At 41.4% G+C, this 27,460-nt stretch overlaps 1 protein-coding gene across 1 annotated transcript in view; it reads right to left on the bottom strand.

Moving 5' to 3' along the window:
- galt (galactose-1-phosphate uridylyltransferase) overlaps positions 1 to 27,460 on the bottom strand; it is a 76,939-nt gene that overhangs the window by 47,901 nt on the left and 1,578 nt on the right. Inside the window, exons 3-7 of the mRNA XM_015976410.3 lie at positions 27,232 to 27,307; positions 27,109 to 27,157; positions 17,090 to 17,219; positions 16,663 to 16,719; positions 2,991 to 3,113 (exon numbers count right to left, since the gene is read on the bottom strand). Coding sequence (XP_015831896.1) covers positions 2,991 to 3,113; positions 16,663 to 16,719; positions 17,090 to 17,219; positions 27,109 to 27,157; positions 27,232 to 27,307 — 435 coding nt within the window. The remainder of the gene's footprint in view (positions 1 to 2,990; positions 3,114 to 16,662; positions 16,720 to 17,089; positions 17,220 to 27,108; positions 27,158 to 27,231; positions 27,308 to 27,460) is intronic.

The raw sequence follows: 27,460 nt of genomic DNA, 5'->3' as shown, positions 1-27,460 counted from the left end.
CCCCTCCTCTCTCTCCACCTTTTCTCTTCCTTTCTCTTTCACCTCTGTCTCCGTGTCTGGTCGGAATTACAAAGCATTCAACAACAATAACAATAAAGTTTTAAGTATCAGGCGTGACATTAAAAGCAAACGCTTTGATGCTCCACCTGAGAATAAATCTGTAAGGCTTGTCACCAGCATTCAGACAACAATTCTGCTTGCTTCACAGCCAGACAGGACACGGTAAAAAAAAAAAAAACTTCAGAAAGAGGCTGTAGATTCAGATTTATAATTTGCACATTTCTATTTTAAAACATTTGTAGGCACTCGTTTGTTCCTCACAATGTGTACTTCTTCACAACTCTTATGTGTTTAACAAATGCTAGCTTTTTCTTTAATACCAGCCCATACACTTGATACACATTTGATAATGTTAGATAGTGTGCTGTTGGTTAAACAAAAACATTTTTTAGGATGTATTAAACACATCTCATTAACCCAAGATATGTTGGATGCACATTTGGTATAAACACAGGTGAAGTCAATTTCATGGGTTTTACCTGTGAACATAACCTACAATTAAACATACCAAAGTGCAACGAAAAGCCATCTCAACACTCAAGGGTAAGAATTCACTGATGTTAATTCAACTACAGAAAGTTTGTAGCACAACTTAACTAATAAGACATTTGATAACAAGCTAAATGGAGCCACACACACACACACACACACACACACACGGTTTCCCTAATCTTCATGCAGGTTGAAGACGAATGCTGCAGCATTATGCTAATGAGCATCTATGCTGTCCAATCACACGCTTCATTGACTGGAAGACAGGCAGAGGATGGGAAATCGAGAAAGAAAGATAAAATAAGAGGAAAAGAAAGGCATGGAGGGAAAGGATGAAAGTAGATGGATGAAGGAAGAACTGCTGTTTTGCAGGGATCTTGTACATTTTAGACATTTTTACAGGCTCAGCAAAAAAGAAATAAAAAAACTTTTAGGATAACTTGGTAAAATCTATTGGATTAAAACTGCAATGGGAAATTTGGAAAGCAAATTAGCTTAAAACATTTTCATGCATCATTTTCATGCATCACAACCTTCTAACATAGCATAGCTATAAATATGTTATGGAGATTAAAAAAAACTGAATAAAGTGGTTCTCTTGCATTTGTCTAACACGTTTCGGACTGAAAGCAACTAGTGGACCATCCTGTTGTTGGTCTTGCTGCACTTCCGCACTTCCCTGGGTCGTTCATTCATTACGCACTCATGAATTTAGCAACAAAACACCACTGATGTGAGGGGTTCTCTGCTCAATAATATCAGAGAAGGAGAACAGTTGGCTATTACCACTTCAACTTTAGGACAAACTACCATGGAAAACACTATTTGAAGTCACGGACAACAAAATACGATTGGACCTAGAAAACAGCCACTGGTGTTTAGCACTATCTCGCTTCGTCCGGCATTGCAGGTTTCTAGTTCCGACAAAAGCGCCTCAGGGAAGATACCTGAGGGGAAGAGTGATTATTCTGCATTTGTGTTTACTTTCAAATCCTTCCTTGTTTGTAGATTTGTAAATTTGTTATAACAGCTTTAATGGGGGACTAGGCAGTTTTAGCTTGCTTTTAGCACCCCTAGCGTCCGTTTAGTAGAACCATTATCTCCTCGCTGTGCGTTTGTCTTTTTAACACCTTAATCTGACTGCTGAAATGTTTCCCCAGCCTTCACTGGTGTCTACAAGAGTGATTCATAACTAAATTAAACAAATCAGCTGTGTTCATGATCTAAAACATGCAGGAAATGTGCTGGAAGCAGACTCCAGCACCGCCAGGTATGTCAGCTCAATTTTTTTCTAAAGTGGGGCAAACACTGTGCAACTTTTTCACTCGTAGCTTCAGCTCAAACTCTACGACTTCTCCACAGTGCAAATCTCACAAATCGTGCTCGCACTGGACAACCCCTTTCTCGGATGCGACCTGACTGATCACGCTGTGAGCAACAAGTCGGACCTAAACATATGCTAAAAAACAGCAGTTTTAATTCAACATGCCAGAGTTCTTTGTGTGGTTATTGATGTCTGTAGTTCTTCGGGAGTGCTGTAGGACACACAGGGATTTATGGCGGTTGGATGAGGAAGACGAAAGAAAGAAAGTAAATCAATGTTTTATCAGTTTAATTTGACATAAACACACTTTCTTGACAATCCTTGCCATTGTGTGCGAAAAAAAGTGTATAAATAAAAACAACCCATGTGTTAATTGGGAAATAGCTGATGAGTCAACTTGATGCATGTTTGCACATCTGGTACTTTCTGGGTCGCAGCCGCTTGCAGCGCCGCTTCAACAGTGCGATACCCTCACAAGGGACGAGCAAAATATCAAACACGCCAGAAATTAGTTTGAGCTTACAATTGCTGATCTGTAGCTGGTCACGTGGTGCTAACCACCTCTCGTAACCCCGTGTATGCTACACAACGCTCAGCGCAAAACTCACCCCGATCTTGTAGATTCTGGCACGAGGGGAAAATGGGCTCATGAAAATATTGCCAAATAGTTTCCCTTTAACCTGACTAAAATCAATGACGGAGAGAAACAAAGCTCTTGGTTGTGACTTTGCTGTACATGTGCATGTTAAGAACATGAATAACTACTTTAATAAAATACAAAAAAAATATATACAGATGATGTTCTGGAGTAAAAAAAATATACTGATATATTTTTATGCAAAAATATATTAAATGCAGAAGTACTTCATTTACTGAATGCATTTTAAAGTATTTATTTTCACTGAGGGAAATATAGGCATTTCAGATTTAAGGTGTAATTTATTATAAGGGATACTGCAAAAGCTGTTTGGCCATTTATTTTTTATCATTTCAGATGAGAGGGTTTGATTAACTGTAGCTGTTCATGTAAACCGTTAAGGATCAAGGAGACCATCTAATATGTGATATTGCATCTCAATATCTGAAAACAATACTGCATGTGTGGAAGCAGTACCCTTTTCTCTGCCTCTTGCTTGGCGTACCGCACCAGCATCGGCTCTCCGTGTTTCTGGTAGTACATTCTCTGGGAGCGGTCTGACAGAGCCGGTTCGTTGGGAAGGAAGCTGCTCGCCCACACCTGAGATGACACAAAAATGCAAAAGGAAATGGAAGATGGTGATGAGGAAACAGATACAAATAAACACTCTCATTAAAACGTGAAACTCACTGGAGGGATGAGGCATCTACCAAGAAAGAATAATTATATTTTAGTAAAAAAATACTTCTTGATCAGTTCCCTAAATATTACCCTCAAAACCCAGTACTGCTTTTGCAGAGGATATAATCTATCGCCAAACTCCTGTTTCTTGGGAGAAAACTATTTCTTGCCAGAACACTGGAAAATGTCTGGTGGGTCTGATGTGGATTGTACAAGCACTATAGCCTGAAAGAGAAATTTCAATTTGACAAAGCTTTTATGTAAGATGACTCAAAAATATCACATGAGCAACCAGCAAATGTACAATATTTTAGAGTTTGTCTACACCACATGTATTCTGCAGAATGTTTGGAACAAAATAATAGATTCATTGCAGTGAAATTGTTCATTTCAACCATTTAGGAACCTAACCATATTACATGGGCTGTGACTTTCAGTGACAAATAGCGAATGGCATTTGCATTTCCAAAGTTTGCGAGGGGTTCTCAACTTCCTTAACTCAACTTTTATCATGGAAGACCCTGTAAGGCAGGGGTGGGGACTGGGGAGGGCCACTGTCCTGTTTCAACTCACCTGATTTTATTCAACAGGTGATTAACAGGGTTCTGCAGAACTTGAAAAACTGCTGAACAGTTTCTTAAAACACTGAATCAGGAGTGTTGTACAGGGGTGGGAATTGATGAATTTTTATTAATATCAATGGCATTGTCAATTCTGTCTATCAATCCAATTCCCTTATCAATTCCACAGTAGTTCAATAGGTGGCAAAATTTGTTGCACACAGTCTCCTGCGTTATAACTGTTTAATAATCATAAAATATCAATTGTACCTGGTATTGTTCGGAAATGTCTTTCCAAATGTTCTTGTATATGTTCCCTGTAAAGGCAGAGTCAGCTTCTTGTTCTGTGTAATGTTGCTGTAGTTTTTGCAAAATGGGTTAAATTTTACCATAGGTCGGATTTTGTCGCTGGAGTCTGCTAGTGTGGAGGTGTGTATTTAGGACAAATGATGCTAACATGATCTTTTGCATGCATTGAAATTCACCAGGTCAAAATCACAATGTTCACTTTAAGTTATCACATATTTTGTGCGCTAATACTTTTGCATATTCGTAGTGTTTCCTCGCTCTGATGAAATATCTACTTTGTAAATATTGCAAGTTGCCCTGTTGTCATCCTTTCTCATAAAGTTTAACCAAACTTTCAAGCTTTTGTGTCACTTAGGCACTATGTTGTCTGCTGTTAAAAGGAACAACCCTAACCAATGGTCATGACTTTTGGGCAATGACCAATAAAACAATCGATAATAAAAACAAATGGCCAAAATTAACTTGCTCTGTGCGGTGGATAACAATTTAGGGCAGACAGTTCAGACATTTGGGAGGGATTCAAAGTAGAGCTGCTGCTCATCCATGTTAAGAGGAGCCTGCTGAGGTGGTTCAGGGATTTGGTCAGGATGACTCCTTGATGTCACAAGAGGGGAGGTCTTTCAAGCCTGGCTTGTTGGCAGGAGACATCTGGGTCAACCTAGTACAAGTGGAAGAATTGAAACCCTTAGCCAGTCCAGGAATGTCTTGCGGTACCATGGGTGGATCTGGTTGAGGTGGCTTGGGATAGAGGACAGGCTTGTGCTGCAGTCGCCACAACCAGGACCCAAATGAGTGTATGGCAAGGAGGGATGAGGTACTTTACTTTATAGCACTGTAAGATGCATTAAAAACACTAACTGCATCAGTAAAATAAGTGATTTCCAGTGGATGATGTAAATGTCAGTTCATTGTTTCACATGCCTCTAGAAACAAAGTAACATTCAAATGCTAAATTATATTTCTAACTGTGATAATGACTCAAAAACAAATGGCAAGTTTAAATCAGATTGCTTGCTGAAATGAACACATTGTTGAAACATTGCCCTCATCAGCCACCAACTGGTACTCCTTATCAGACTGCATTCACGTTAAATGAGACGCAGGCAATTTCTCCAATTGAGCAAGTGAGTGTCCCTGAGAGAATTATGCCTGAAGCTTCTAAAAAGACAAAAATAAATAAATAAATAAATAATAATAATAATAAAATAAACAAGACATCCTGCTTTTGAGAAAGAAATTTACTTGCATTGCTTGCCTCCACAAACAGCAGCAGTTTGACTTTTAGTTTAGCTTTAGAGCATTTTTTATGCCTCAAATTGTATTTCCATTGTGTTTCTAAAAGCGTTTTTATGGATGACGATGAACATAAACAGCAGACATTTGTATTTCTTGGGTTTGTGCTTTACGGCATTTTAACTGCTATTAAAGCTGACATGCAGTACAAAACAGCTCTAAGACTCAACTACAGTCTCATGACTTTAAAAATAAATCAGAGCTGGAGAAAACGGGTTTTGAACAGAGTGTACTCGGATTTGTTAAACATAAAACCCAACACTTATGCAAACAGACAAACAAGAAACAGAAAGGATGCAAAAGGATGTGGTAATATCAGGTTTTTGATGAGTGATGCCTTCACCAGAAAATTGATCAACCACTGCAGCGAAAACCGTATGTCTTTTGTTTAACATCCTTTTTTCAGCTTTTGTATGCATATTCTGAATTTTGTTTCCTGATATTATAGAAATTGCAGTTATTTTTCATCAACTGTGACCCAGTTTTGTCATCATTTTGCAGTGACATCATTCCATCACATGAGCTGGAACAATAATCAGAGAGATACTCTATCCCTCCAAGCAGCGCTGCTTTTGACCAAATGGTAAATTGTTCTTCAATTAAACCATCTAACTATACTAAACTATTTTCTACAGAAAAAAATGAGGGCTTGACAAAAATTCTAAACTGTTGTTTTGATTATCAGAATCACATTTTGCCTTCACATGGTGGGTGGGCATTAAAATTCTGCTAGGTTCGCCTCCAGCGCGTCATATATATTGTTCTGGTTTTACATTTATAAATATGACACAATATGTCAAAAGGAAGTAAATTTATTTCATAAATATGCAGCAGAAGTGGGATTTTCTTAACAATTCCCGGTACTTTACAACCCCAACCACCCCCTTAAGACACTGCCTAAAATTCCTGTCACAAAAGAAGAGACTAAAATTGGTTGGATAAAGAAAGAAACACAGTATTGTGAACATATAATGTGTGAGTCTTGTTTATCTGGAAATCACAAGCATGTATTCAAATTCAATGTTAAGAAAAGGTACAGTTTACTACAACAATATTTGTTTGCATTAATCAACCATCTGCTGTTTCATTTGAGGCAATGTCATTTTGTAGCATAATGTAACCATAGACCAGCATGAGGAAGAGGACCCTAACTGTTGTTGCTGTGTACGGCTCTCCAACATGCTACTGAGACCCCAAAGGGAAAGGGCAACTGTCCCATCCATTAAGCAACTCAGAAAAAGTGACAACTTTAACAGAAGAAAGCTACAGGGGATTTTGGCACACTTTAGGAGGGCACTACTAGGGCTGGACCATACAGACAAAAAGCATTTTGATAATATAAAATCCACATTGATCGATATAAATAATTATTGACAACTATTAAAAAAATGTAGAAAATATATTTTAAGTGCAGCTCTGGCTGTTTTATGTCAGTATTTTATGATAAAACAAGTAGGCTATGTTGTCTGACCTGGTTTTTTTCAATTGTCTGCTAATTTATTTAACGACCGTTTTTTATCTTTTGTCAGACTTGTAAAAATCTAAATATGGCCATGCCGATGAACTATCCATCTATCCATTAATTTTCAGCTGCTTATCCGAGGTCGGGTCGCAGGGGCATTAGCCTAAGCAGGGAGACCCAGACTTTAACCTCCCCAGCCACTTAGGCCAGCTCCTCTGGGGGAATCCTGGTGTTCCCTGGCCAGTCGAGAAACATAGTCCCTCCAGCATGTCCTGGGTCTTCCTTTAGGTCTTCTCCCGGTTGGACGTGCCCGGAAAACCTCACCAGGGAGGAGTCCAGGGGGCATCCTGACCAGATGCCCGAGCCACCTCAACTGGCTCCTCTCGATGTGGAGGAGCAGCGGGTCTACTCCGAGCCCCTCCCGAATGACCGAGCTTCTCACCCTATCTCTAAGGGAGAGCCCAGCCACTCTTCGGAGAAAACTCATTTCGGCCGCTTGTATCTGCGATCTTGTTCTTTTGGTCACTACCCAAAGCTCATGAACATAGGTGAGTGTAGGAACGTTGATCGACCGGTAGATTGAGAGCTTCACTTAACTTTGAATAATAAACAATAAAATAAAATCTGTCCACAACCAGAAAAGCTTTAGTGATGACAGGATGGGTTACATAACGCAGGACACACACACACACACACACACACACACACACACACACACACACTGACCTCTGGACAGTGTTTTGTCTTACTGTGTCATTTCTGGTGCTACATGTCGAAAACCACACAACCACCCTGTATCCGCAATCTCATTCTTTCAGTCCAAAGCTCGTGACTATAGGTGTGGGTTGAAACGTAGATCGACCGGTAAATCAAGAGCTTTGCCTTCCGGCTCAGCTCTCTCTTCCCCACGACAGATCGGTACAATGCCCACATCACAGATGCAGCACCAATTAGGGTTGTCGCGGTATGAAAATTTAACCTCACGGTTATTGTGACCAAAATTATCACGGTTTTCGGTATTATCGCGGTATTTTTTAAACGATGTTGCATATGTTCAGAAAGCATTGATAGTCCTGTTCTACACAAACTGAAATAGTTCTGAAAAGGTTTAACAGTGTTTATTAAACCTAAAATAACACAACGCCTTAGCAAAAGTGCAACTTTTCACAAGTAAAGGAACAAATAGCTTCTTTTTCTGGAACATGTTACAGTAGTCAGTGCAGGTTTAAATTATACAAATCCAAACATTCAAAACATAAACAATATGTAAACAAATCAAAGAAACACCACTTGTTTTCTCATATACTTGTTTTCTTCATTATCAAAATAAAAATCTAAAACTCCAGTCCACACTTGACTTGAGCACTGTACAAGTCAACCTTAAAAAAATATTTAAAATAAATAGCCACTTTAAACAAATTACTAAAATAACTACTACACTATGTAATCAAATACAAATGTTCAAGTATAAATGGCATTGAATAAGTAAACAAATCAATGACAAGGAACTAATTTCTCTTCATCATAAACAAATAAGATGCTTCATCCAGCAACAGGGTGTCCGTGACACGGTTTAAATGCTGGCAGAGGACGCTGCGGCTGCAATATATAGTGACTCGTTGCATTCTCCTTCAACCAAAAGTCCTCACGTCATGCATTTCAGCTAAAATGCTAATGTTAACTTACCTTGCACGGGCTGTAGAGACGTGGGTGATGGTCACGCAGATGTGCCATTAGATTCGAAGTGTTGCTGCCTTTTGCAGACACTTTTTTCCTGCACATTCTGCAAACGGGATAGCCGTCTTCTATTAACTGTCCCTCAGCATTTTTCAGAAATCCAAAATATGCCCATACTTCCGATTTAGTCTTCTTTGAGGGCTGATGGATGTCCTGGGTGCTGCCGTCTCCTCCTTCGGCCATTATTTCAGCTTCAAAGTTTTGGTGCCGTTGCAAACTAAAAAGTGCGTGTGCGGCGCACACGCACTTTTTAGCGCGCCGCGGGAACTTCAGCTGAAGCGACGGTGGCTGGTAAGGGTCACCACGCCGAAACCGCGGCCACGGTAAACCCACCGAGATAATTTAGTTTTTTAAAAACTGGACGGTTATTTTTATTGTCAACTTTTTTACCGGGGTTTACCGCTATACCGGTTACCGTGACAACCCTAGCACCAATCGCCTTTCGATCTTGCACTCCATCTTTCCCTCACTCGTGAAGAAGACCCTGAGATACTTAAACTCCTCCACCTCATCCCTGACCACTCAAGAACATTGCCTCAAATTTAAAGGAGTTTAGTCTCATCCCTGCTGATTCACACTTAGCTGCAAACTGCTCCAGTGAGAGTCGGAGATCACGTGCTGATGAAGTCAACAGGACCATATCATCTGCAAAAAGCAGAGACTCAATCCTTAAGCTACCAAAACAGATCCCCTCAACACCTAGGATGCACCTAGAAATCCTGTTCATAAAATTTATGAACAGAATCAGTGAGAATGGGCAGCCTTGGCGAAGCCCAACTCTCTCCCGAAATGAGGCCGACTTACTGCCGGTAACACAGACCAAGCTCTAACATGTTTCATATAAGAACCTAACAGCTCGGATCAGAGGGCCTGGTACCCCATACTCCCAAAGTACCCCCCAAAGTGTCTCCTCAGGGATGTGGTCAAATGCTTTCTCCAAATCCACAAAACACATGTAAGTCAGTTGGGCAAACTTCCACGCACCCTCCAGGACCCCTAAGGGTATAAAGTTGGTCCACTGTTCCACGGCCAGGACAAAAACCACATTGCTCCTCCTGAATCCGAGGTTCGACAATCGGCCGGACCCTCCTCTCCAGAACCCCTGACTTTACCAGGGAGGCTCAGGAGTGTGATGTCCTGTAGTTGGAACACATCCTGCAGTCACCTCTTTTTAAATAGGGGGACCACCACCCTGGTCTGCCAATCCAGTGGAACTCCCCCGATGTCCATGCAATATTGCAGAGCCACGTCAACCAACCCAACCCTAAAACATCCAGTGTCTTAAAGGGACTATAAGGAAGTTTTACAACCAGTACATGTATAGAAATTAAAAATGTCTTCCACATACATTCTCCTGCAATGCCCTGGTTCAGCAGAATGATCCTTGGCATTTTTTACAGTGATTGCCTTTATATTATATAGTAAAAATATATCCTTAGTAAATAGATATGTACCGCAGGATTTTAAGGTTGCTGTAATCTCTGGATCCAGATGACCTAATCTAACCTTTTCTTTTTATCTGAAGTCCTTGAGAAAATAGTGGCCAATCGAGTATGTGAGCATCTAAACGCTAATGATCTGTTTGAGGAATGTCAGTCCGGTTTTAGAGAGTATCACAGCACTGAAACAGCATTAGTGAAAGTTACAAATGATATTCTCATGGCCTCAGATAAGAATCATGTGTCTGTTCTAGTCTTGTTAGATCACAGTGCTGTCATTTAGCCTGGTGAGCTGCACAACCAGTAGGCTTTGGTCACTGAACCTCAGGGACCTGCTGGGGGTGTAGGGACTGAGAAGATCACCAATGTATGATGGTGCCTTTCCATGTAAGGCCCTAAAGACCAGAACCGGGATCTTGAAATGAACCCTGAAGTTGACTGGCAGCCAGTGAAGCTGGAGGAGAAGCAGGATGATGTGGGTGTGTTTGGAGGACTTGATCAGAAGCAGAGCTCAGGCATTCTGAACCACCTGTAGATGGTTCAGGGAGGTTCTGCTCAGACACGTGAAAAGAGAGTTACAGTAGTCTAAGCGTGAGGAGATGAAGGTGTGGATAACAATCTCAAGTTGAGTGGGACAGGATGGGACTCCGCTTAGCAAAATTCCTGAGATGGAAGAAGGAAGAGCAAACAAGAGAACTGACATGAGAATCCAGGTTGAGAGCTGGGTCAAAGGTCACACCAAGGTTCCTGACAGAGGGTTTGGTGTGGATGGAAGGAAAGCTCAGACAGATAAGAGCAGAACCACTCCGGAGCAGATCCTGATAGGCCTACCCAGTCTGTCAGCCTATCCAGTAGCAGGTGATGGTCAACAGTGTCAAAGGCGGCAGTCAGGTCCAGCAGGACCAGAACAGAACAGTCCCCTGCATTACTGTGAGTCAGAAGGTCATTAGAGACCCTCAGAAGAGCTGTTTCAGTAGAATGAGCTCTACGAAAACCTGACTGGAAACTATAATAGATGCTATGTTTGTTAAGAACAGCTATGAGTTGTTTAGCCACCACCTTTTCCAAGATATTGGAGATGAATGGAAGTTTAGAGATGGGTCTGAGAAGTGGGTGGATTACAGCATTCTTAAAGTAAGCAGGGACCTGACCAGAAACCAGAGAAGCATTAATTTTAGAGAGCACGCTGGGACCGATGGACTGAAAAGCACTTTTAAACAAAGATGAGGGTAAGATGTCAAGGGGGCATGCAGAGGTCTTCATAGAGTTAACTAGTTTGGTTAACTCAGGCAAAGAAACAGGAGCAAAGCTATCTAGGATGACGGGTCAGGTTGGAGTTGGGAGAGGCAGAGATAAGGCTGAAGGAGAGATGCTAGATCTAACCTTAGAGACTTTGTCTATAAATAAAAATGTCAAACTCCTTATAGTACCTTTAAGAGCTAGGGCAGATCTCATCCACCCCTGGAGGGTCACTACAGAGCTTTTTGACCACCTCAGTGAGCTTGGCACCAGAAATTGGAGATTCCAACCCGAAGTCCCCAGACTCTCTTTCGTCGCTCGAAGACATGCCAGTGGTACCCTGCCCAACGATCTACAATGTCCTGAGTAGAGGTCAGCAGCAAAATGTCCACACTATAAACAGTGTTGGTAGCACACTGCTTTCCCCTCCTGAGGCGCCACATGGTGGGCCAGAGTCTCCTTAAAGCCATACGGAAATCTTGCTCGATGGTCTCACTGAACTCTTCCATGGCCTTGCCTTCGCGACCGCCCAAGCCCCATTCCACTTGGCCTGCCGGTACCCATCAGCTGCCTCTGGAGGCCAAAAAGACCTTGTAGGACTCTTTCTCCAGCTTGACGACATCCCTAACTGTCGGTGTCCCCCAGTGGGTTCAGGGATTGCTACCACGACAGGTACGATGACCCTGCGGTTGCAGATCTGGTCAGCCGCCTCGACGTCATACTTCTGATTTAGTCACATTAACAAAAAAAAGGGAATCTATTAAACCTCTGACAAGGTTTTACTTTTTTTTTAGTTTGTTGACTTCATCGTTGCTGTTCACGAGGGAAGAGCAGGCAAATCCAACACTTGACAGAAAACTGTGTTCCATGATGGCCACTGATGTTAAAAAGTGTATAGCTATTCCAGAGGCATATATTTTCCTTCTTCTTCTCTGATCCGGTGAGACCAAAGGTATCAGAAGCCACGCTGCCTGCAGAACACGATGAACACTTTTTATTCATTATTCTTCAAAGTTTTAGATCTATGTTTCTTAGGTTTTGGCCTGGGGGCTGGAAAGGTTTCTCTTTTCTCTCCCCCTCACACACACACACACACACACACACACACACACACACACACACACACACACACACACACACACACACACACACACACACACACACACACACACACACACACACACACACACACACACACACACACACACACACACACACACACACACACCACTTGGAGTTGGTATTTATCAAGAAAACATAATTAAATATATGAAATGCTTAAACTTTTTTAAAGCTCCATTGATGCCTGCTTCCAGATTTTGTTTGGATTTTTTTAAAAACATTTTATACCCTGTCCTTTTTAACACTTAAACATGTTCTAAATAGTTTGATACCACCTGAAGTACAGATCTTTTTAGGAGAGTTATTCTGTTTCATCATTCTGATTTCCAATTTCAGGTGCCATACTGCCATCTGTTGGTCAACATTTTAAATTCTGTTTGACATGTTCTTGGTTTTTACAGAGTACTTGGATCATAGCTTGTCCTGTGAGTGGATATATATACATTTGGCTTAGTGAAAAAAGATGTTTAAAAAGTCCTACAGGAAAATATGGTGATTTTAAATATAAACAACTTCTAATCCATATCTGACATGAATACTGGAGTTTACATGTTTCATCTACACAAACCTTAAAGATTAAACACAGGTTAAACCCTATATAACCCTAACCTTAGGCTGCATACAGGCCAGACAGAACATTTTATACATTTTGTATTATGAGGAGGCAGACTGTTCTCATGAAGCCTCAAGCTGCTGCAGTGACTTTATTCTCCACATTTCAGATAAACATGTCCATGATCACGTGTTACCTGTAGTTGTTGACAGCTTTTATTCTCTTTCAGCCTTTCAAAATTCAGCAGTATGCTCTCTGCTGTAGCACTTTTTTTAAACATTGCACTCATGTGACAGTTTGACAGGAAATGTTTTTTTTTCTCTCCAGGCTGTTAGTCTTGCCAAAATCACCTTACTGAAGAGGAAAATATGAAGACAAGCAAAACGCATCAACTAAGTTTGTCCATTTTCACAATATTTTAAAGGGTGAACTCAAATCTTTTGAAATGGGTTTCAGTGGAAAAGTTATAGATGATTCATCTTGTTGGTTGTAGATGGCTCTTAGCCTAAAAATCTAGACAAACTGTAACAGTAGCAAAATATTCCGCCCTGCAGGTCGGTCTAACCATGCTCCAATGTAGCACCAGCTGGTCTACCATTGGCCCCAACAATTGTAATTTGGACCAATTGATGATCTTTGTTTGTAGAACGAGACTGGACATAAGAGCTGCAACTAGGACTGAAACGAGTCTTCAATGATTCGAACGGTTCGATTAATTAAATTCTTTGATTCTTGTTTTACTGATTTGAAGCGTTGTTAAATGTGCGTAACACTGTCTAAACACATTTTACAGGCACACAGTGTGGTAATCTAGGTGCTGTGGAGGAGAATAGAGAAACCAGCAGACACAACCCATTGTAAAAGGCAGAAATGGTCCGAAGTTTGGGTTTTGAGTGAAACTACGAGCAGAAATGCTAATGCTAAGCTAGTGTGTAACATGCTCAATCAAATAGGGTTCAGAAACAAAAAAGATAGTTGTGAATAACTAAAGTCTACAAGTGAAACAAAACTACCCACCAGTGCTACAGCACTATAATGGAGCAGAGCCGCAGCGGCTAACTGGAGTCTGGTTGTTGCTACGAGTCTGCTCCACAAACCGCAGCAAGGGTATGGTAAGCCATTGTAGCTTGTAATTGAATAACACTTCTATATTTGAATACAATTTAGACTGGATTATGTTGCCAACCCGTCCACAATAAAATATATATGTCACCATTACATTGTTACCATTAGAAATGACTGCTCCACTGCTCCTTTCTGATGCAACATTCAAAAGTTATTAAAATAGCCACAAGAAAGACCTTTATGAGCTCATTTGTTTTAAAACAACAGCAATTAACTTTGGAACTGGTAATGTTGTGACTAGCTGTTAGCTCATTAATCCAGTCAAATTAAGGCTTTACAAACACCTATCTACAACTAATAAGATATCAAATAACTTTTATATAACAAATCCACTTCAAAATATGACTAATTACAACATTTTATATAATTTAAATATACATTTATATATTAACTGATTAAGAATGTGAGGAAAGAGAACGAGAACATAAACAAGAAAGAGGGAAATCAGTGGATCCTGGAAAAGGTAGAATTGGTAGAAAGAACAGAATAAGGAGAGAGTGGTGATGAAGGTCACACCACAGCCTGAACAGGTGAGTCTTCAGCTGCTTTTTAAAGGAGACCACTGAGTCCACTGATCTCAGACTCAGAGGGGCAGAGTTCCAGAGTCTGGGGGCCACAGCAGCAAATGACCTTTGGTCTTTAGCCTGGTGTGCTGCACAGCCAGTAGGCTTTGATCACTGGACCTCAGGGACCTGCTGGGGGTGTAGGGACTGAGAAGATCCCAAATGTATGATGGTGCTTGTCCATGTAAGGCCCTTAAAGACCACGGGCCTCATTTATCAAGCTTGCTTACGCACAAAATGGGGTCGGAAAACTGCGTAAGCAACTTTCCACACAAACTTTGGGATTTATAAAAGAAAACTTAGCGGAAAAATGTGCGCAACTTTAAATTGACTAAGGACCTGGCTTACACACATGTTGGACATGGAGAACACCTGCAGTGCTGCTGCTGAGAAGGATAAAATTATGAAATCCTGCAGCATTATCACTTGTACTGCTTCGTTTTCACACAGAACAAGACCCCCCCCCACACACACACACGTGCGCACACTCACCCCGGCTTTCCACAGGAGCCGTCAGCAGCATGTTACTGCAGCAGCACGTCATAGCTGCTGATAGGAACCGCTGTGGTCAACAGAACCTTTTCCACTGGAGCCGTTAGCAGCGCGAGTCGGCCGCGTCTCAGGAGCAGCATGTCGCGGCACTTACGCGCCGGTTCTATTTTCTACGCGCGACACCTCTGAAACAGGTCCATTTCGACATTTTTGGGGAAGGAAAGACAGGAAATCGGACGCGGAAATGGAGAAGCTCTCGAGATTTTCAGAATAAAGAACGTACTGCCTTCCGGTTGCTTTACTTTTAAAAAACGTTACTAACTGTGCGGCCCCGTGAGAAGTTATCACATAGCTAGCGGTCTCCTTTGTTTTTCAGGTCCGTATTGGCGATTATAAAACGGACAGAACATAAAACACAAACCATGTTGTAATTTTCTCCTGCTTGTTGTTGTGTTTACTGACAAAGTCACTCGTGTGACTTCGTGCTCTGTCGGTGACAGCTGCTCCCCTGCTGCTTCGCGTCTCGTGGGAAGGGCCAAGCAGCAGCTAGACGTGCTGCTGCAGTAACGTGCTGCTGACGGCTCCCGTGGAAACCCGGGGTCACACACACAGCCTGAAGCGCAGAATACAGAATGCAGAATATCAGCAGCAGGACAGATTGAGACAGAATGTCATGCGTCTGTGACAGTGTGTGTCCTGTCACTGTGACAATTTCTGCTTGTGAAATTGAGCTTTCTTGATCTGCCTTGATCTACGGTCGCCATGTCATTGGCGGAGCACTGCAACAGCCGGCTTATTTATGTGCATGAGATCCACAAGGCACTTTGCATTGACTATTTATGGCAGTAAGTAGGCGTGGTGAGGGCGGGATGTGACTAAAATGCAGTTGAGAAACATTCTCGTTAGTCTCCGATTTATGAAGCGGAGATTGTGTGCAGCTGTGCGTACTCCATGTTTGATAGATCATAAACCTACTTGGTGTAAGTACATTTTTTTTGCTGAGCTTAAGTACGGTTTTAGTAAGGATTCTACGCAGTGTTTGATAAATGAGAACCCAGAACCAGGATCTTGAAATGAACCCTGAAGTTGACTGACAGCCAGTGAAGCTGGAGAAGCGGGGTGATGTGGGTGTGTTTGGAGGACTTGGTCAGAAGCCGAGCACAGGCAGAATGGGACCCAGCTTAGCAATGTTCCTGAGATGGAAGAAGGAAGAGCGAACAAGAGAACTGACATGAGAATCCAGGGTGAGAGCTGGGTCAAAGGTCGCACCAAGATTCCTGACAGAGGGTTTGGTGTGAGAAGAAAGCTGACCAAGAGTCTCAGACTTTGGGAACCAGCTTGTCTGGCGAACAGATGAGGATCTCAGTCTTAACTTCATTCAGTATCTTCAATGATGTGTGCTACTTGTCCATTAGGGTGTCCGCTTGTTCTAATATGGTGCCTTCACATTGAAACATCCAAAAGAAGGACTTCATAACATGACAGCTAGATTTCGAATAAAGTAAGTGGTACTAGGTAAACCAGAATAAAATTAATCCCTTTATGAAGGAAGGTGTAGATTGTGTGTTTCATACCTGGCAGTGAGGATGTGGATTTGAACAGCCCATCATAGCGCCTTTATTCTCAAAGATCTATGAAGCAGAAGGAGGGCAAGTTAATTCAATGTGTAGCTAAGACTTTAACCCATTTTGTCACCAACCAGGTTTAAAATAAAAATATTTCAGAGAACTTTCTACATCATTTAGTTAAGTTAGTTTAATTCAGCAACTATGATGCAGTGACTGATTGGTAATAGCATAAATTGATGTTAGGATTTTACATTTATTTTAACCAATTTTCAACCTATAAAGATGTATCCAAATCCAATAGAAGACATTTTAAATGGTGAGATGCTGAGAAAAAAAAGCATGGCAATTCTGTTAGAATATGATAGACATCGCTGGGAGGATAATTGGATTAGCAGAGAGAAAATGGCCAGGATTGAGCGTGTGTATTCTGTACCTGAACCCAAGGGTATGTAGCACCCAGATCCTCTAAAAGCTCCGCCCACTTGTCAATCACCTTGACAACTTCTTGTCTTTTCATGAGAGGGAGGGTGATGTCAGACCAGGGATGAAAACACATGACCTTACTGGAGGAGGTAGAGAGCAATAGAGTTAATGAGAATGTCATACAAGATTAAGATAAATTATGAAAAAAACTTTAAGGGATTTTAGAGTTTGGGATGTTAAAATACAAAAATATATCCATTTCATTTACTCTAACAAAAAGAAATATTGAATAGCTTTTTTTTATTACCAGTATCTAGTCTTGAGTCATCCCTCGGTCCTTAATGACAGAGGTGACTAAAGAGACTTTTGATATCTTCAAACTGTCTTTGTAGGGAAACCAAAATATCTTGTAATGATTTATTTTCATCTGTCTACCCATTCATCTATTCATCCATCCTCAATTGGGTCAAAGCAGTAAAAGGTCCAAGAGGGAAGCCCCAACATTCCCCCACCCCAGCAATGCTCTCTAGCTCTGTCTGGAGGATCCCTCATTCAGACCACAGACGACATATCCAGATGGATCTCAGTCTGATTCAGGATCTCCGTCCAGTGTGGCATTCCAGCAAAAACCTCCAGAAGGTGACCGGGATTCTTCCCAAACACCACAGCTGATTCCTTGCGATAAGGAGGAGGAGGAGCAACAGCAGTAGCAGCTCTACACCATGCTCCCTATGATGGACCTCCCCACCTTAGCTCTAAAGCCTAGTTTATGCATCTGCAACAAAGTTGTCCATGTTAAAAAAGTCTCTGAAAAAAATGTATAAATAAAAAATAACACAATAGTAAATTCACTATCTTGGACCAGATACATGTCAGGATACAGAACAGTGCTACGCCCTCTGTTGTCCTGGCGGAGAATTGCTTTGCAACACTCACTAAGAGATGGAGAAGTACGAGAGCAAAATGTCTCTGTCAATGTGTGTGTGTCTCTCCCTTGTAGAGCTGACGGAGAAGCATAAAGTAGGCTTAAGGCTGAGCCCGGCCAATCAACAGAGGATGTTAATCTTATTATTTTGGTCATGATCCAAAACTCTAAATCACAGGTAAGGTCTGGAGCATAGACCAGTAAATCAAAATCTCTGTTGCCCACTACAAAAGACCAGAGCAGCAGATTCATTCCTGAAGATGAAGCCTCTACCTCTCACTTCCTACAATCACTCCAACTCCACTTAAACTTGTCTTCTGAAATCACTCCCAACCCAGAGGGAGAGTCCCACCTCAGAGTTTCTGAACTGCTTAATAACGAACAACTGTGCAAAAAAAGATTACAAGAAAGGGTGGCTCTTTAAAAGCAAACCAACCTTAAGGTGATAAGCCCAAGCTACTAAATATATACAATACATACAAATACAATATCACGATATATTGAGGATTTCACCTCGATAACGACAAAAGGACGATAACTACAGGTATGTGCAGAAACAAAAGTTGTCCACTAGAGGAGGCTGTCACATGTATTACGTTGAGTCACATTATTACGCGACTCAGGTGGTACAGCTTCTTAAAGGGATACGAACGTTGCCAGCCTACACACATCTTTTCATTTTTTTAATTAACAAATTTATTGACATGGGAAAAATTATCTCGATAAGAGTCAGAAATTTTGATAACGATACATTTTTTATTAATTGCCCAGTCCTAACAAGCAGTTCTAAAATTGTAAAAGCAAATAAGACTTTTTCAGGAAATAAAATATGACACAGGCAGCCAGTAGAACAATAAATCTTCTGAAGATTACCAGGTCCCTAATTTCAAACAGACCTCAAAATGATTAGAGAATTATATGCCTAATATAGAGGTTCCATGTACTTTAGCCAGTGAAAAACCTTTTTTGCCCTTTTCTTGGTGTTTCACCATATTTGGTCCAATAATTGTGTTTACATTCAGACATCTCCTCCATCTGTCTCCTCTTGTACTGTCTGCTACTCTTGGTGTGTCTATTATTCATCAAGATTGCTCTGTTGTTGGTCTGGTTGTGATTAATAATTAACCAGGGCACTTCTGGTGCCATTGATCTTTTTGACTCGGTTAAATTGATCATCTGCGAAAGGGCTGTTTTTTTCACGACTGGTGTGAAGTGAAATCACGAGACTATCCAGAGACCACCTGTCAAAAACAGCAGCATGTCTAGTCTGAGAACCCTATTTTTTTCAGGGGAGTTTGTTGTCAAATCATTGGTTGGTGCCATTTTGAGGATTGACAAAAACAAAATACTTCATTTAGATGAAAAGTTTACATTTTGATTTTTCTTTTTACTGGTTTAGATTAATGTGATTTGTAAATCCCATTGAAACCAGAAGTGGCAGCTACAGGTGGAGTTAAGACATTTAGTACAAAGTTGTAATGAATCAAGAAAACAGAACTGGCAAATATTGCATAGTTATGTTTTCTTTTTCAACTGAAGTAAATCTGTTGAAATTAGGGATATGCCAATATGAAAGTATGGGCTGATATCCAATACTGCCATTATAAACAATGTTTACTGATATTTTGCTACACTTAAAATGTGTCCAATTTTGTCCAATCGGAAGGTTGCAGGTTCAAGCCCCGCTCAGTCTGTTGCTGTTGTTGTGTCCTTGGGCAAGACATTTAACCCACCTTGCGTGCTGGTGGTGTTCGGAGGGACCAGTGGCACCTGTGTACGGCAGGCTCGCCTCCGTCAGTGTGCCAGGCAGCTGTGGCTACAATGTAGCTCATCACCACCAGTTGTGTTGTAAAGCACATTGGGGGTTCCAAGACTCTAGAAGGCACTATATCAAATGCAGGCTATTTACCATTTACATTAAAGAAACTAAGAACTTGGCCAACTGAAACTGCGTACCACTGTCTGAACCACTTTGTAGAGATTAGATATTAGTAGATTCACTGCATGTCCTTAATGCCTCTTTGAGTTTAAGAAAATGTTGTGTTAGCGCACGTGTTTGCTCTCCGACTGCAGCACATAGACAAACAGTTGCGACTGTCAGAGTCAAATGCATTAAATGTCTATTGACAATCAGACTCTTCGGGGACAGAGACAGAAAGTATACAGGATCAATAATTGAACATAGCTTTGGTGTTTATGCTGTGAGCAATAAATGGTTGTATATATGAATTGTTCATGAGACAGACTTTACAGTAGCTGGAAGCTCTCAATGTGTCTCTTTAAATTTTCTAGTCAGACTCTACAGAACAAATGTTACCCTGGTGCTCAGAAACAACCAGTTCTTCATTAATAATATAAAAAACTCTACCAGGCTAAGAAAAAGCTTTTTAAAATAATGTTCCAGGACCGTTGGACGTACGGACTCTAACTGGAAATGTGGTCAAATCAGATTTCAGATTTATATATTATTTAGAAGAAATTGGTGGACCAATTTAAAATGATTAAAACAAACAAACAAAACAAACAAAAAAAATCTGGAAAAATTGCAAAAGACAACAGGCCTCCAAAGGTCATGGCCTGCTGTGCATGGTTATACTCTGCTGCCTTCAAGGCAGCATAGTTTCGTGGGACCTCCACATGCATTTTCCAAAAAATGAATAAATATTCAGATTCTGCACACATAAGGCAGGGTTGAAAAACAATGGTGTATTTGCTTGGACTACATGCATTCTTTACATGACTATAAAAACGTGAAGATTGTTGAAACTGAAGAAAATCAACAGTCACATGCATGTTTGCTAAATGTTTTCTGGCAGAAAAGAAAAAAAAACCTGGAGTTACCTTGTTTGGATGTTTGGTTTATCTGATTACCAGGACATGCTTGAAGAGTTGTGCACAAAATTCTGTGAAATTACAAAGTGGTAAACACATTCTTATGCCAACTTCTCCTGGAATGTCATATACATTTAGAAACGAAGGTATATGGATGAATTTTTTTTTTGAAAATTTTATATTTTCTCTTTTATGAAATTACTGTATTTTCCGGAGTATAAGTTGCACCAGCCATGAATGAAGAAAAAACATATAAGTCGCACTGGACTATAAGTTGCAGTTTGGGGGGAAATTGTATTATTTTTCTTACAAAATCTGAGACCAAGCATTTCACTTTGCAAGACAAGTACCGGTAACAATAACAGAATAAACAATCAGGGTGCAGCAGCGCGCCACTGTCTCCAGCAGAGGATGGCGGAGTTTCAAAGCCTCCCAGCGGGCGGGGAGAGTGCTCGCAGCACCTCACCACAGGCTACAGCAGGTGATGGCGGTGTTTGAAACCCTCCCAGCGGGGCAGAGGAGCTGAAACCTGGACCGGAGCTGGCCCGCAGCAGCGCGCAACGGTCTCCAGCATGTGATGGCGGGGCAGGGGAGCTCATTCCTGGTCCGGAGCCGGCCCGCAGCAGCATGGTATACATAATTTGGTAAATAAGTCACTTTGGTATATAAGTCGCAGGACCAGCCAGACTATGAAAAAGAGTGTGACTTATAGTCCGGAAAATTCAATTCAATTCAAAAATACTTTATTAATCCCAGAGGGAAATTAGACGGTAATCAAATACGGTAATCAAAATAAATATAAGAATCTACTCTGAAGAAGACACATCCAGTGTCGAAACGTTAGTTTCTTTTTTACTTGCACCGAACAAACCTTTGCTCACCTGAGAGCTCCAGTCTTCCCGTTTTTGATTCTAAGCGTCCATTGGCTGTGCAGCACCATTTGTGAGTGCATGATGCGCAAAGGGCTCTGCTCTTTATCCTACTCTAAAGTAAGGTTGTATTTAAGTCCCGTTTAAGAAAATTATCTAATTATAGCACTATAAGCTGACCTTTCTTAGAAATCAAAGCAATGGGAAAGAAAAATTAAGCATTACTAAATCTTTTGTCACAGCAGTGCTGATAGGGAGCATATAACTGAGGAAGGGTGATACAATAAATCTTCAGTAACTGTCTTATCTTTCCCCTAAACTCATTTCTCTTTTGTCTCTCGTGACCCAGATCCTCAAAATCCTGTTTCCTGTGTTGTTTTTTTCCTCCACTAATTGGCTCTGTGGATGTAGCTCCAAGCTACAGTTTAGCTTCACAGTTCCCTTCTCTTAAATATGGACACAACTACATGAATAGAGCGAATGCAAAAATAAAAAGAAAAAAGAGGAAAACAAAGTCTGTACCAATTCTAATCAAACACAGATATCGTATTAGGAAAAACACACGGGCTCACTTACAGCTAGATTGAATCAGGCTGAAAGACAAACACCGAACTGTGAAAGTCAACACAAAGACGGCAGAAACTGTCAATCACGGCTGTTTCAGTGCTTTTTACAATGAGTGTGGCAAGCTGTACCTGACAGCCGCTACATCTGCCAACACGGGGGAATTAAACCCACAGTTCAGTTCTCAACCAGCACATTCAGTGCAGGGGTTTGATTTAATCTATTATTCAGTTGTTATGCAACTCTGCTGTCAGGCAGAATCATCCACGTATTCCCAAAATACAAGATTGCAGTGGAATTTTATCTACAGGCAGACAATCATAACTTCACAAGATGGGAAAAAAAGAAAGAAATAATGTGAGTGGTCTTTGTCCGTTCTTGTAGTCATAAAAATCTGCTCTGTAATCCGTGGCGGGCTAAAATGATAGGAAGGTCAGAGCAGGAGCAAAGGAACATCGTATTTGCAGGGTCTTGGTTTCTCCAGATGATGAACTGTGCCTCTTAATACTTCTTGGATTAAGTGTCACATAGGTGCACACACAGCTTGAGGATTGAGGTAACTCGTTTTCTTTATGGGCACAACACTATATCAAGTCAGCAATCAATAAATATAATTAAAGCAACAGCTTCAAGTGGCTTCAGGAAAAGCAACATTTTAGACATTTTTTATTTCAGACACTTCAGTGTTGGATGATGCTAAGCATCAGTTACCAGTGAGAGAGCTCCATCTGTTGGCAGCTTGAAGTCCTACATTCTTAACATTAGTATTTTTGTGATTGTTTGGGTCTAATGGTGACTAATCCTGGTCCATAAGAGTCACTATCCTGTATGGTTTAATTGTTTCTCTACTCCAACACAACTGATTCAATTATTTAATTATTTGATCAGCATCTCATCAGGCTCTGCAGAAGACTTTAAATCCTCCACCTTATAAAACCAGGTGTGTTGGAGCAGATAAACTTGCCACTACAGTTTTATGGTGAGTTCAAGATTCCCTGACAATAGACGGCATGAAGCAACCATAAGGCAGTGTCATTGGACAAGACACTTAACCCACCTTGCCTGTTGGTGGTCGAAGGGGCCGGTGGCGCCAGTGTTCGGCAGGCCTCACCTCTGTCAGTGAGCACCCCGGCAGCTGTGGCTACAATGTAGCTCATCCAAGTTTTTCATGTTTTACTAGTGGTTTTTAGTGGTTGAAGGTTACAATACTAGCTTACTGCCTATATGTACATATAAAAATGTACCTTTGTTATTGTGTTTCTTCAAATGAAGTGTTGGTGCTGCTGTAACAAGTGAATTTCCCCACTTTGGGATTAATAAAGTCTATTCTATTCTATTCCATCACCACCAGTGTGTGAATGACTGATTGTGTTGTGAAGCACCTTGGGGGGTTGTAGAACTCTTAACCCCCAAATTCCACTACCTCCGCTCCGCCCCCGCCTTCCGCAGCTGCTCGCTTCCGAACTCAATTTTTACTGGTACCCGCTCTACAACGGCTCCGCTCCGGTGCGGAGACCTGAGGTGCGCAAACAAGCATGCGAAAGATTTTCGAGATCTTGCGATACAGTCCGAGCAATAAACACGGAAGTTAGATCCAAACACCCGTTGTGTGGGAGAAGCATCGAAATGAACTGTTTAATCTGCCCATCATTTGTGTTGAGAGATCAGCAGTGTTTGGATCAACAAAGTGTGACTACTTTGATAGTGGAAACTGTATTTATGGCTTACTTTTGTGCATTTAAACTTCAGCCGCCATTGATAGTTGTTAAAAGTTGTTAAACCTGTGCATATGAAACAAAAAATGCTTTTTGTTTATCGATTTATTGTGAAATAACGGAAGCTGTGCTCCCTTTCCTGTTGGGCGGTTGTGATTCCTGTCCACTGACTGCGGACAAGCCGGACGCCGGAACAGAGGGCGCCGCACTGCGCCGCACTGCCGCAGCACGGCCGCAGTAGTGGAATTGCTCTGATTGACTACAACGGGACCGATTTTGCTCCGGAGTTCATGCCGGAGCAGAGCGGAGGTAGTGAAATTTGGGGGTAAGAAGGAGCTAAACAAATACAGGCCATTTACCACTAATAAGAATGTGTCATAATTTTGAAAGGAACATTGAAATGCAGACATCAACATGGTTCAAGTGAATCAGGCCTTTTTAGCCAACTTGAAGCAAAGAGACTGGTAGAAATGTTACTTTGATTTGTTGAGAACTATGGTTTTATATAACCAACGGCCAGCTAGGGATGGACATAGCAAAATACACTGCCTAACCAAAAGAAAATTTACCACCAAAACAAGTTACACACTCTGGTTTGTTGGACCACCTTAAGCTTTGATTACAGCACACATTCACAGTGGCGTTGTTTTGATAGGCCACTGCAATGTCACCAGATCTATCTCCATCCAGTGTTGCATTAATGTGTCACCAAGACCTTGCATTGATGATGGTAGAGTCTGACCGCTGAACAGTCTTCTCCAGCACATCCCAAATATTCTAAATGGGGTTAAGGTCTGGACTCTGTGGTGGCCAATCCATGTGTGAAAATGATGTCTCGTGCTCCCTGAACCACTCTTTCACTATCTGAGCTTGATGAATCTTGGCGTTGTCATCTTGGAATATGCCCATGCCATCAGGGAAGATGGAATAACCTGATCATTCAGTATATTCAGGTAGTCAGCTGACCTCATTCTTGGAGCACATCCTGTTCCTGAACCTAGACCTGACCAACTGCAGCAACCCCAGATCATAGCACTGCCTCCACAGACTTGTACAGTAGGTAGTGATGTTATGCTCGAGTGGGCAACTCAACTGTTGTATCGATCTTTCAAATCAGAAGTGTCTGCAAAGACGTGCCGATGCCTCGCTTCACTGTGCGTGTGACCAAGTGACTTTTTTACCTGCTTCGTGTCAGCCTTGAATTCAGGGCGAGGAGGTTAATATGGTTAGCGGCAGAAATGTTTCTTTAAAGAATCTTAACAATAGACATTATTAATGTCCATGAGCTTTACAGTTTCTCCATTAATCTTAGGATTTACAAGTCCTAAGCAAACAGTCTCTCTGATATCCAGTACTGTCATGATCCTGTTCCTGCCTAAGACCTGTTGCCACAGCAGCCACAGCCCGCACCTCATCAAGCTCCAGCCAAGCTGTTTCCCCAGCAACCACAGACAACTCACCATCCACATCATCCAAACCACCTGTCTCTCATTAGCTCCTCATCAGCTCATCACACACACCTGCTCCTCCTGCTATATAACTCCCAGCCTGCTCTCCAACCGGTGCCAGATTACTGAACACGTTTTTGTTAGTAAATTCTCCAGCCTTTCACCCACCATGACTCCACGGATCCGAACCTTGCCTCGTCCTCTGACCTGCCTGCTCCTCGTGCCCTCCTGTGATTACCGCTTTGCTCCCGACCACGTCTTTGGATTTCCCCTATTGGAGTTACTGCCCCTCTGACCTCCTGGCCACGACCCTGCTCAGTCCTCGACCACGTCTCCGGATTCCCCTGTTGGATATTCAACCTCTCAGATCTTCTGGTAACGACCGCCTGTCTTCTGACCTAGCCTCTGCCTCTCCAGTCATCGCCCCTTTTCCCTCTTTAATAAACATTCTTAAACGTGTCATTCTGTGTTGGGTGTTTTTACGGGTCCGCCAGCTTGAGTATATTACAAGTACGGCCGGGGGAGGGGCTGAAGGGAGCCATCAGGGAAATGGATACAACTGATGAGCTATGAGGGGAGAAAAAAGCATCTGCAATAGTCATCCCTGTGATTAGAATGAACCTTAGGAATACAGAAGTCACCTTCTCTGACCCATCCCTGTTCATAGCAGTCCATGCCTGCAACTGTACAGTATTCTTTGCTGGGACAGTCACTACGTAACACAACTACACATCTTACATATAATATATCTAATATTAGATTTTAAAAGACAGAAACTGACAGATTTGAATATAATTTTATTGTCACATACAATGGCCTTTTGTATTCCATGCTGATGTGATGTTTAAGTCTGGCCAGCAGATGTCACTAATTATATTGGGTTCAAGTGGTTCACAACACTGAACCATTTCAAACCATTTGCTTCATATAGGTTCATTGGTTTGGAAAGCTTTGGTTTCTCCATCACTAACAGTAGGAACTAGGCATGATGGGTGCATCATATGCCTCTCTTCTTACCCTGATGAGCCCATCATGCTGGAACAGGGTCCATCTGGACTTATCTGACCTGTTTTTAAGGTGTTGGAAAGTTCTAAACCCAGTGCCCATCTCCAGCTGTCTCTGGGCAAACAGGCAAGCTAAAGCCTGAACAGATTGCCAGTCCATTGAAGAGTCATTGCACCAGTTGTGGTTAAATAACTTGTTGCCAGCTGAAATGTAATTATTATCCAGTAGGAGGTCTCATCACTATTTGCTTAGTTAAATCCAGGCAATGACTTTTTTTTTTTTTGGCCAGGCAGTGTATCTTAATCTATAAATGTTAAGGTGTCTGGTATGTACTAATGTTCAACACTTGTCTCCAAAAACAAATTCAAATCACACTGATAGATTTTTGTTTTCGATTGTAAAACCCCCATATGCACCAAAATGGAGACTGAAGCGTCATGGTGAGGGAGAGATGCAGGTGACTCAAAATGAATCCATCCATCTATCCATCCAACCGAAACCAAATTAAAATTGGAAGGAATAGGTTGGGAAAATGGAGAACTCATTTGATATTCTCAGATGTTTGCATAAATCTGCCAAATTTTATTCATTTTATTTGTATTAGATTATTGGGATTATTAATCGCATACACATAAAACCTTTACAAAAAATAAACTTAATTGTGCTCTTACCAAACACCCCTGGCAGCTTTAGACTGAAATAGCGGGTCCTGTTCCAAACCTGGAGAACATAACAGCAATATTTAGTTGTAATGTCCAAGTAAACTAGAATGTTTCTGCGATAAATAAACTCACCAGGATCCGGGGCATCAGGCTGAAGAGCAGGGAAGTCGTTTGGAAACACAAAAGTACTGTCATAGTTTGGATTGACCTGAAAATCAAAAAATTCACATAAAGAAGTCAATAAAACATGGCTGGCCCAGGGGTGATCCATGTGTGGTGTTTGGTGCATATGTCCAGAAAAGACAATATGTAGAAAAGTAAATGACTGTTTAAGAATTAGATCATTATTTTGTAACAAACA

This window comes from Nothobranchius furzeri, chromosome 6 (genome assembly GCF_043380555.1).
Source record: "Nothobranchius furzeri strain GRZ-AD chromosome 6, NfurGRZ-RIMD1, whole genome shotgun sequence".
Classification (NCBI taxonomy): Eukaryota; Metazoa; Chordata; class Actinopteri; order Cyprinodontiformes; family Nothobranchiidae; genus Nothobranchius; species Nothobranchius furzeri.
The sequence above is the reverse complement of the archived record's forward strand: the minus strand, read 5'-3'. Positions and strand labels throughout refer to the sequence as shown.